This window comes from Miniopterus schreibersii (genome assembly GCF_964146895.1).
Source record: "Miniopterus schreibersii genome assembly, chromosome: 1".
Classification (NCBI taxonomy): Eukaryota; Metazoa; Chordata; class Mammalia; order Chiroptera; family Miniopteridae; genus Miniopterus; species Miniopterus schreibersii.
This window is the reverse complement of record NC_138101.1, coordinates 22,062,284-22,073,816: the sequence shown is the minus strand read 5'-3', so window position 1 is coordinate 22,073,816 and position 11,533 is coordinate 22,062,284. Positions and strand designations below refer to the sequence as shown.

The 11,533-nt window shown below is 39.3% G+C and overlaps 1 protein-coding gene across 1 annotated transcript in view; it reads right to left on the bottom strand.

The window, feature by feature from the left end:
- Window positions 1–9,968: 9,968 nt before the first annotated feature.
- UBE2K (ubiquitin conjugating enzyme E2 K) overlaps window positions 9,969–11,533 on the bottom strand; it is a 54,455-nt gene continuing 52,890 nt past the window's right edge. The window contains exon 7 of the mRNA XM_081159879.1: window positions 9,969–11,231. Within this exon, the coding sequence (XP_081016005.1) occupies window positions 11,157–11,231 (75 nt within the window). The 3' untranslated portion in view covers window positions 9,969–11,156. The remainder of the gene's footprint in view (window positions 11,232–11,533) is intronic.

The window sequence follows — 11,533 nt, the reverse complement described above, 5'->3', positions numbered from 1 at the left end:
TTTAGAGAGACAGGAGTGGAGAGGGAGAAACATCGATTGGCTGCCTTGTGCATGCCCCCTACTGGGGATCGAGCCCACAGCTGGGGCATGTGCCCTGATCAGGAATTGAACCCAAGACATTTTGGTGCATGTAACGAGCCACACCGGCCAGGGCAGCTCATATTTTTGCTTCTATTTTCTATCTGCCTTTGGGTGTTTTTTCCCCATCAGAGATGCCCTCTACTTCATTTACTACCCTTCTAATCATTCTTTTACAAGTATTTACTGATGAGTGACCTAATATATTTTTCTATGTTCCAGTCAATGTTCTGGGCATTGGAGATAAGACAAATCCCAAACCTTACGTTGTACAAAATTTAAAAGCAAGTTACTAGGAAGCATCATAAAGAAAAGTTAAGCAGGGAGCGGGGAGAGCTGACGAGGCAGAAGCTTTTTCAGTTAGAATGATCATTTGAACAGCAACATAATAAATTGATTAAGCAAGACAGGTGAGGATGTGGGAGAAGAGCACTCTGGGCAGTGAAAACAGCTACTGAAAGGGCCTGAGGCTGAAAGAAGCCTGGTACATTTGACAAAAGCCAAGAGGCTAATGTCTAGCGCAGAGTGAGCAAGGGAGAGAAGGGGTAAGGCCTGAGGAGCGATTAGGATCAGAAGGGGTAGATACTGTGACCATGGTAAGGAGCATACATTTTTTCTAAATTTAGCTGAAAGCCATTTTGAGCAGGAAAGTACCACTTAACAAAACACATTCTGACTGCTATGTGGCAGAGGGACTGCAGGAGCTCAAGAGTAGAAGCAGGGACACCTATGAGGGCCAAAGAAATGTGACAGTGGCTTGGTTAGGGGAGTAGGCGACAGCTGTAAGTGAAATCACAACCAGAATATGGGGTGGGCAAAGTAGGTTTACAATGAGTACTGTTAATTCATATTACAAATGTAAACACCTCCCACCCCCGGATATTTAAAGCATGGAGATGGACTGCATGAATCCTGGACTGAATGAGGTACGGTGCCTACAAAAGTTCCCTTTTCTCTTTAAGATGAAAGTTTGTATGTTGAGGTAAGGTAGAAATTAACAATGCAAGAGCAAGAGAAGAAAGCCAAGTCCTTGAATAGATGAGAGAGGAGACAGTATGGAACAGAAGATGCAGGCAGGGAGACACATTCCACGGTGGGATGTAATCCTTGCTTCTCTCCGTTATATAATTAATTCATTAGCTGTGAGGGTTTAGAAGCTGACAGAGATTCAAGGCACGTAGCTGTGCAACTGCCACCTCACAGAATGGAAGCGTGAAATGATCAGGGTGACAAGAGCGAAGCTGAGTGCTAACGGCCCACTTGAAGAGTGGTTATCAGTTCACAGTGAGAAGTCGGCATCACTTTTTCCCAGGTAAATTCTGTTATGCAGGTACGAGTTGACTAGAGAGAAATGAGATTTTGCCAGGAATGTCGGGAAGCAAGGGACAAGATGTTACAGCTACGGTCCATGAGATCTAGGCTGGGTGAAGGGGAGTAACAAGGAGTGCACCTGCCTCACCTTCAGGAATGTAGGGGTAGGATTAAAATAGCTGCTGAGGACTTTAAATCAACGATCACTTTAAGACATATCTTTCAGATCTCTTCATCTTTTAATTGCTACCCTAATCTAGGTATCAGTCTCCTTGTTTCACTTTACTTTTCCTTTTCTCTCAGTTCCAAAGCTGCTCCTTCAGTGGGTAGGTGCCTCTTACCTATGCACTGTCCCCAGTTATCCTACTTTCGTAATCCTTTTGTGCATGCAACAGCGCTCCCTCAACCTAAATCCCATTACCAAGTTAAGATAAAGGTTAGGAATAAAAATAAAGAATCAAGAGATACCAGGTATAACTGAACAGAAATATGAAAAATTTACTGTTATAAACGAAGCCTAGAATTACGTTAAAGAGGGACAAGCATGCTGCTCAGTGACCTAGAGGTAACCTAAAAACAAAAATCTGAGACATTTAAAAACTCTTATCTCTATGGCTTAGTATTAGAGGTAGAATGAGGATCACAGATTTTCCCCTATGAACTCTTCACTACTAATTATAAAAAAATACACATTATTGAAAGCGTAATTTTCTTAAATGAAGAAAATGAACCATGCTAATCATCACTTCAGCAGACGGTTATCCTGAATGTTTCCTTACAAAAAAATTTTGCCTTTTGACTTTACCTCTATGCCAGGACATCTTACAAGGTTAACCTCAGAGGAGCTACACCCCTCCTCATACACAGAAGTACAGCATTATGTAATTAAGAGATAAAGTATTACAGAATGGAATGGCTTTTAGGGCCAATTAGATGTTGCCACTTGGATCATTTCCTATGGGTCCCATAAACCAAGAACACTGCTGCCTTCTATTATTCAAAAAATAGGAAAAAAGTATGTTTAGTGCATGTGAAGTAGCTTCAGCAGAAGTCATGGAACCCTAAATACCACTGAGGCTGGCTCACCAAAACATTGTTCAGTTCACACCATGAAAACAGGTTTGGGCACTTTCCTTAAAGATCTCACTCCCACCTGAACTGGGTTTTCCTTTTCGCGCTTGCAAATCATCCCTCCACAGTCCCTATTTTTATGGAAAACAATAGTAGTATTTTAGACCTTGAAATGCTACCAAGTTTAGTACGCTCATATAAATAGCAGTATTATCGGATTTCTACCAAAAATAACCTGAGATTCTGGGTATCCAACTCATTTAATTGATAAATGTTTTTTAATCCTCGCCGAGGCTTTTTCATTGCTTTTCAGAGTGGGAGACACATCTGACGTGAGACACTTCCACTGGCTGCCTCCTGCACGACCGCGCCTGGGCCAGGGACTGAGCCTGCAGCTGAGGCACCTGCCCTTGGCTGCAATGAAACCTGGGACCCTTCAGTCGGCGGGCTGACGCTCTAACCGCGGAGCCAAGCCAGCTAGGGAAAACTGACCTCTTTTTAAAAGGATTTTTAAAAACAGGAGAAAAAAAGACTGGAAATTCTGTATTTCTGTGAAATATGATTAGACGATATGAGTAGAACATCATTTATCCTGTTCCTCAATATTGTGTAGTACAGTTCATTCACCTATCAATATAATGCAAATGAAAGTGAGTGTGCATAGCAAAGGAATACATTTCACATGCTGAAAATGAAGACCCACGGATACAGTAATGAAAGAGCTAAATGGAGGAGAAACAAGGTGGCGGCGTAGGCCACAGCTGCACCCGCCGCCTCCCGCAACCACATGAAAATTACAACTAAAATACAAAACCACCATCACTCAGAGCCTCCTGATCTGGCTGAACAGAAGCCCTGCAACCAGGGAACTGAAGCAGCACCGAGACGGCAGGAGGGGCAGAGACGCGGATGGATTGGGACTAATTCGGAGACGTGCTGACACCCGGTGCAGCGGGGTAAACCCGGGAGGGCATCTCGGCAGTGGTGGTTTCCCGGAGGAGCGAGGGGTCCCAGCCCCACATCAAGCCCCAGCCTAGGGCTCCAGGGCCTGGAAGAGAAGTCCCCACAGCTTCCGGCTGTGAAATCAGAGGGGACTGCGGGAGCCCCAGGCTTTCCTCTTAAAGGGCCCGCGCACGGACTCACTCAGACGCGCTCCCTCTGAGCCCAGCGCTGGGCAGCAGCATGAAAGGACCTGGGGCACTCGGGGAGGAACTAACCTGCCTGAGATCCGGGCGAGAGCTGGAGGGCGGCTTCCTCCCAGGCAGAAGAGCTGGCAGAGGCCACTGCTCCTGTGGCAAGTCCTCCCCTCACAGCCGGCAGGCAGGCGCCATATTTGAATGGCCAGCCCGACTCACACCTTTGGCCCTGCCCTCCCCACCTGCAGCTCATCCAGGCCATTTCCAGTGGCTTTTCTGTGCAAGTGGCCTCTCCAGCCTCATCCTTTGGATTTTCCTAAAATCTCTCAAACAAGCAGCAGCGGACCCCATACAGCTTGATAAGGCCTGGCACTAGCGGCAGCTGCACTGGCTCATAGCTTGGCCTCTCCTGGGCTCCTCCAAGCCCAGCACAAGCAGCAGCCAACTACGGTTTGCTGTGCAGCTCATGTTGGGGGGCCCTGGGCAAGGCACAGGCAGAGGCTGACTTTGCACCTCCCCGGAGGCCCCAGAGACAGTGCACCTGGTGACCAGATTCGACCACGCTGGATTACAACCCTACCACATCCACGAGTGACACACTCAAGGGGCGCACTTGGTGAACACCAAAGCTCCACTGAAGTAAATCCTGCTCCACAGGGGTGTCTCCAGCACAGCAGCTCTTCAGCTGTACCTCCAACAGGTCCTCACAGCTGATTGGCCTGGGGGTCAGTTCCTCCCAGGGACGCCAACAGCAACCAAGGCTCAACTACAACAGGACACTGCACACAGCCCACACAGGGGAGCACCTAGAAGGCCCAGCTCAGGGGACTGGGGAGGCTGAGCCACTGGACCCTACAGGACACCTACTACACAAAGCCACTCCACAAATTCCAGGAGACAGAGCAGCTCTATCTAATACACAGAAACAAACACCAGGAAGCAGCCAAAATGTGGAGGCAAAGAAACATGTCACAAAGGAAAGAACAGAAGAAATCTCTAGAAGAGGACCTAAAGAAATAGATCCAAGCAAGCTAACAGATAGAGTCCAGAATTTTGTTTATAAGGATGGTTAAGCAGAATATTACAAAAACAACTGAGAAAACCGATAACATAGTAATTACCAATTTGAAATGAAGGCTACAGGAACTGAAATGAAGAATAATTTACAGGGAATCCACAGTACAGTAGAGGACGCTGAGAATCAAATCAGCAATTTGGAACATGAGGAAACAAAAAAACACCCAACCAGAAGAGCAAACGAAAAAAGAATCCAGAAATATGAATAGTATAAGGAGCCTCTGGACAACTTCAAGAGGCCCAACATTTGTATTATTGGGGTGCCAGAAGGGGAAGAAAGAGACCAAGAAATTGAAAACCTATTTGAAAAAATAATGACAGAAAACTTCTCCTACCCGGGGAAAGAAATAGACTTACAAGTCCAGGAAGCACAGAGGGTCCCAAACAAGAGGAACCCAAAGAGGCCCACAGCAAGACACATCATCATTAAAATGCCAAAGGTTAAAGACAAAAAGAGAATCTTAAAAGCAGCAAGAGGAAAGCAGTTAGTTACCTATAAGGGAGCACCCATATGACTGTCAGCTGATTTCTCAACAGAAACTTTGCAGGCCATAAGGGAGTGGCAAGAAATATTCAAATGGAGTTCCATGAAAAACATGGAACTACAGCCAAGATTGCTGTACCCAGCAAAGCTATCATTTAGAATTGAAGATCAAATAAAGAGCTTCACAGATAAGAAAAAGCTAAAGGAGTTCATCACCACCAGACCTGCACTACAGGAAAAGCTGAAGGGTCTTTTTTAAGCAGCAACAAATGAATAAAAGAATCTGACAACTAAATAGATCCCGAGACATTGATGCATGCAACAGACGTTCATATTTCAGAGGAAAGAGGGAAGGGGGGTGGAGGGTGGAAAGAGATTAACCAAAGAAGTTATATGCATAACCCATGAACACAGTTAATAATGGGGTGAAGGCCTGGGAGCGAAGTGGAGGGGGTCAATTGGGGGGGAAAAATGGGACACCTGTTATACTCTCAACAATAAAGACAAATTTTAAAAAAAGGAGATACGGGGGGAAAAAGAAAAAAAAAAAGCTAAACGTTAGCTGGATAAGTGAAGAAAAGGTTCCACCAGTTGCCCTTAAATCAAGTTAGGTATATTCTGTACGTGCAGCCAACATATTTATCCTGTACGGGAGAGACAAAATACTAGGTATATTTAGTCACTAAGAAATAAAATACACTTTGGGTTTCTAAAATTTTGTCAAGTTTTATAGAGTGTTTGCCTTGTAAACAGTATTTACACAGCCTTGCCTTCCTGACTTTGGCTCAACATCTCAAAAGGTAATTTATAATAGGAAGATTAAATAAAATGATAAAGTTGTGCTTTAATGTATTTTTACTGAAATTAAGTGGAGTGAAATGCACATTACAACATGAATACATGGATAGTATATTACTGTAGGACATACTCATATAAAAGCTTTATAATTCATGTTATTCACTGAAAATCTTTCTTTGATGCTCGAATCAAATCTGACCACTCTGCTGGGATCTGTCATGAGAGCTCACTTGAATTCCATTTGTTATCCTTGATTTTTAATATGTAAAGACTCAGCTTGCTCCATGAAAAGAACACTTAATACTGGTATTCCAATCAGGAGCATTTCTATTTCCAGGCTAGAGAAACTTATAGGACTGCTGAAAGCTCATTATGAATGCCCAAGACACACAAAGTAACAATCAGTTTTGCTATGTAAAATAACTAGTACAAATCCTAACCAATATAACCTCTTGTGATCATCAAGTACTAATGGAGGCAGGGGTAATCCAAGGATAGTGACTCAAGACTTTCTGAAACAATTCAGTCATTTCCACTGTAATAGGCACCCTTTCCAGAAAGATTTGTGGGCACATATGAAAATAGAACAAACAAAATTACCTTCAGTACCAACTCTGGATTACTCTAAATTTTGGATCAGAGCCTAACCAAATGATGATCTATTTTCAAATAAATAATTTTAATTAGAATTAAAGTTCCAACCCATTTTTAAATTCAAAGATTCAATATAATTTATTGCATCTATCATCATATGCTCATCACTTTGAAACTTGTCTAGGAGAAATCGCTACCTAGTTCTTTTTCTTGTTTCAAGTAATGTGAAGACTTAACTGCCTGTCCATAGATGAGTACCCAGAAAGAAGATATAAACCATTTTCAGGGGAAAACATGCATGCATTTATTTTTAAGAATTCCCAGTAAGGGGGGAAAAAAAATTCAACATCTTTAAAAATGTGTTTATTTTTTTTTTAAAAAATCAGTTGTGTACAAAAGTGTTTCGTAGTTTTTAATTCTCAAGACAAACACCCAACCCTCCACCCACAGCCCACCCTGCTTCACGGTCTTTCTGGTAACCCACCCATTTTCCCCATACAGGAAGTTAACGGCTCAGGATAGACCCTCCTACAGAATTTATCATCACTAACAGATGGTTTAGAATAGAGATCTAGAGAAGCTAACAAGCAAGGTTCTTTCTTAGTGAGGTTAATGAGAATCCCTATAATGGCAGTAGACTTCCAGCAGACACCACATCAAAGCACCATCAATTGCTGAAAGCTAAAAAATAGATATTATTTTCAATAGTATTTCATTTTCTATTGGAAAAGTCTTTAAATTACATTAAATAAGTCTCTTTCCCCCCAAAAGAAATAGTCTAGCTTTTATTATGATGCCTGTAAAAACTAGGTAACAGCAAGCACACAAGGATCGGTTAACAGCACAGTGCAATGATTTGTATCCACTCACCCCCTGGAACCAAACTGATAGGAAACTGTGCCACACCTGATTTATATATATAGCAGCATGGTTAAAATAACCAAGCAAAATTTGGTGACACATTCTCAACTTACATTTAGGTGATGATCACAGGTTTATGAGGGTAGATCAGTCCAATGAAGCAGTAAAAGAATAGGAGATACCAACATTCCCTGACCCCTGTGCCACAAGATTTTTGATCCATATTGCAACAGTGCAAATAGAACATGTGACATAATATGTAGACACTGCAGAAAAGTCGCATTTGGGAAAAAGGCTATTTATCAGTAAATACTTCAAGTTGCCTTCTCCCTAGTGATAGCAAATAGCTGGTATTAAGCATTTATTTTAAACTGGTACTAAAAGAATAGAAATGCAAAATTTTTAAATCAATGGTTTGTACCCTGGAATTGAAATTTCTTGAACTAGAAAAAGTGATTAATACAACATCATTTTGTAAAAGTCCATGAAATAAAGTTAACTGTAAACAGACAGCTTCCTTTTCCACATCCAAACACTGTTTCCATCTATGTACAAGTATACCTGGCTCTAACTTTTCCCTGCCCGAATTCATCTTAAATCTCTGAAACAACAAAATGCTTTTATTTCCTCTGTTGTACAGGATTGTGGAAACATTATCTTACTCCTACAGCCGAGTTTTAAAAGCTCAAATCAGTTGTACACTTATAGCCAAGATCTACTTTCACATTGATAAACTTATTAAGCAGCCTAAACAGTAACATGATATGCTACATTCTGTAGTGCATAAATAAGCAATATCCACTGAACTGCCAATTCTTTCTCATACTTAAAAAAAATTATTTTGCATAGTTTTAAGCACCACCAACAATCACAAATGTGAAATACCGCCCTCCCCCAAATCAATCTTACTTTCATTTCATAGATTCTCCTCAAAAGCAAAATGCTCAGAATTCAAAGATTATATATATATATATATATATAATTGAACGTGTTGTGTTTAAGTAAGCCATAGTCACAATTCCAAACATTTGTGGGAGCCAACACAGAGCATTTAATTTAGTAGAAGTTCTTCAAATATTTATATACTACTTACTGTATACTTATTTGGGTCACAAATAGCCATTCATTCATTCATTCATTCAGTAATCTGTACTGAAATATACAACTAATTATTTGTTGTTTTAAAAGTCAGGCACATACTCATGGAACAGATTTGATTACAATAAAAGCCTGCTGAAGTGTCAGTAACTTCTAGCAAATCTGCCTGTCCTAAAACAGGATATCACTATATATATTTTTAACCAAAATTTTTGAGGCCTTTAAAACTGAAAAATCACAAAAAAATTGAGAATTATAAAAATAATTTTCACCAGGGTACCTTTTTCCTAGGCCTGAACTTTTAGTGTCCCTTTTCCAAACATATATAAGACCAGAGAAAAAAAGAAATTGCTTTAATTTCTATGTTTAAGGAAATAAATCTACCTATAGTGAAGTGGGGGGAAAACAAAATAGGATGACAGTGGAAAATGTTCCAGAAAGGGGAATTATCACATTAAATGAAAATGAGGTAAATAAATTTTGAAATGAAAAATCCATTACGGAGAACCTCTCATACCAAATATTTTACTTTTCAATTTCCTGGGCACTGGGATGTTGAATTATAGTTAGATGAATAAATACCCTATGGGGTTAATGTGCATAAAAATAAAAGGCAAGGTAGAGCTGCCTCCCAGAGCTAAGTAATGCTTGACATTCAGTAACTTCTAAGCTCTCTCCTTCGTCTAACCACAGGACAATTAAATATACCCTGAAAACATAGGCAAACAGTAAACTGGGTAGATGTTTGATATTTAAAATAATCCAAATATATTACCAAGCTGCCCTCCACTTAAAAAGAATTCTAACCATGAACACAACAAAACTGTCCACATTTTCACACAATTCCAACCTTACTTCAAAATTAGAAAAGTACAAGGTTTTAGTTATTTAAAATAAATAAAGAAAAATCTTGTTTCCTTTGGCATCTTCAGAAAGTAACTAACTACAACAATTAAAGGAGGTGATTGTATAAAGAAATTTATGCTTAAGCAAACATATAGGGAAAAAAACATAGCAACTTGTGTTTAGTATGCAATAATATCTACTACAAGAGTTTACTATTGATTAGGAAAGCCTTACAAGTTTTTGGAAGAACCTTCACATATTTAACGTTACACTATATTTAACAATGGTTCTTTTATTGCTTCTAAGATTATTGAGAAGTCAAATGAAATTATGCTGAATTTATGGTTCAAAATTATTTTCCAAACACTTAACAATTATAATTTAGAGTAACACTTGAAGAAAGCAAACCTTTTATAATAGGACTTTCAACTATACAGCCTTGCTTTAATTCATTCCGATTCCATTACATTTTTATTATTTGCATTGGTCCTGAAAACTGAATAAGAACTGTGTTTCTATGTATAGAACTGCCTGCATAAATCCATTTCAACCTTCATAAAATGGTCACATTAGTGTTTGAGCTTGCAAAACTAATAATTTTCAAACTTTAGAACTTAGAATGAAATGTAACTTTAATTGAATAGAAAGTCTGACTATGTACAAGAGAAGGTAAAGTTTTCAATTTTCATATTATCAGAAACATCATAAAGAAAGCTAGATTTATAACACACTTCTATTCCTATGTGCATCTGAAGTATGTACAGTAAAACACCAACACAGCTTTCATGTGTAAATAGGGGGAAATGCAAGCAAGGGTGACTTTTAAAGTATCCAATAAAGCAATCTCCATCAAGCCAAATTAGGTTAAAAAACTGCAGTTGATTTCATCCTTTCAAGTTCTCAAAGAAAAATTTCATCAGCTTAAAAATAGATGTCAAATTCACTTGAAAAACTAAGCTGGGTTCTTTTATTAAATCTCGGGAATACTGCAACATCAAGTAGTTAACGGTTTTGCAAGAGAAACAAAATTGGCAGCTCCATTTTTACATTATTACTTAACATAGGAACGTTTTTTAAGAGTAAAGAACTGTGACAAAACATTCCACACAGACGACCTAAAAATGGAGCAAGGGATACTGCCCCTCAGCACATTTCCCAGAGAATTTACTATTAGGATATTAGCTGTGTGTGGTAAGAGGGGGAAAATAAATATAGTGCCCCAGTCTGCTGACTAGGACAAAAAGGCTCTGAATAGGTCACCATCTTCAATTCTGGATAAATCTCAAGTTTAAGAACTCTCAAATGCTTAAAATGGTGGTCTTTTCAGCTACCCATCCTAAGAAGTCAAGTACAAGCATGCAAGTAAATTCACAGGCACAGAGGATCCATGTTAAAAACAGTTAAGGTAGCTGTGATGCAACACCAACAATTTGAATGGTCCTGACACACTCAAAATATTATCTTAATTATTCAACAAAATCCTGAAGCAAACTCTTGCTAGTCTGGTACACTGCTAAACACTAAAGTAGCATGTTTTTTCCATGGTTTCGCTTAGCTCAAAGAATTTTTACACTATTAAGAAAAAAATTAAAGTATTTCCCCTTTTTAAATTTACACAGACGTTTAATTAGCTTTATTTACAGAGCAGGGATTTTTTTTCAGTCTCCAATGGTGCCTAGATAACATCATTAGGCAAGAATGCCAGTTTAAAAGAAATCTATGCAGAATCCTAAAAATAACAGATGTTGATGCTCCTCAAGAAGGGGCAAGCTTGACTATATCAGCAGCTCTCTCATTATGCCTCAGTTACTCAGAAGCAATTCTGTTGCAGTCTCTACATCCCATGATTTTGAAGACAAGGCCACTATTACTGCATTCTGTAGAAATAAAAAGGGGGAAAAAAAAAAACCACAAATCAAATCTCAAGGAAATATTTTTAAAATACTGAATCACTCACTGTGTCTTTATATTGAGAAACCATATTTTGTTTTAGTTTTTATTTTTATGTTGCATTGCACTTGTAGTGCATAAAAAAGCTTCTACAACCAATGATTGGAATCAGCAAAAGGAAAAGAAAAATCACTAATTTTTAACAACAAAAAATTTATCTACCAAAACTAAAATTTAGAGTATTTCTGAACCAATTCTGTCAGCCAAGGATTTGCCACAATCATTTAAA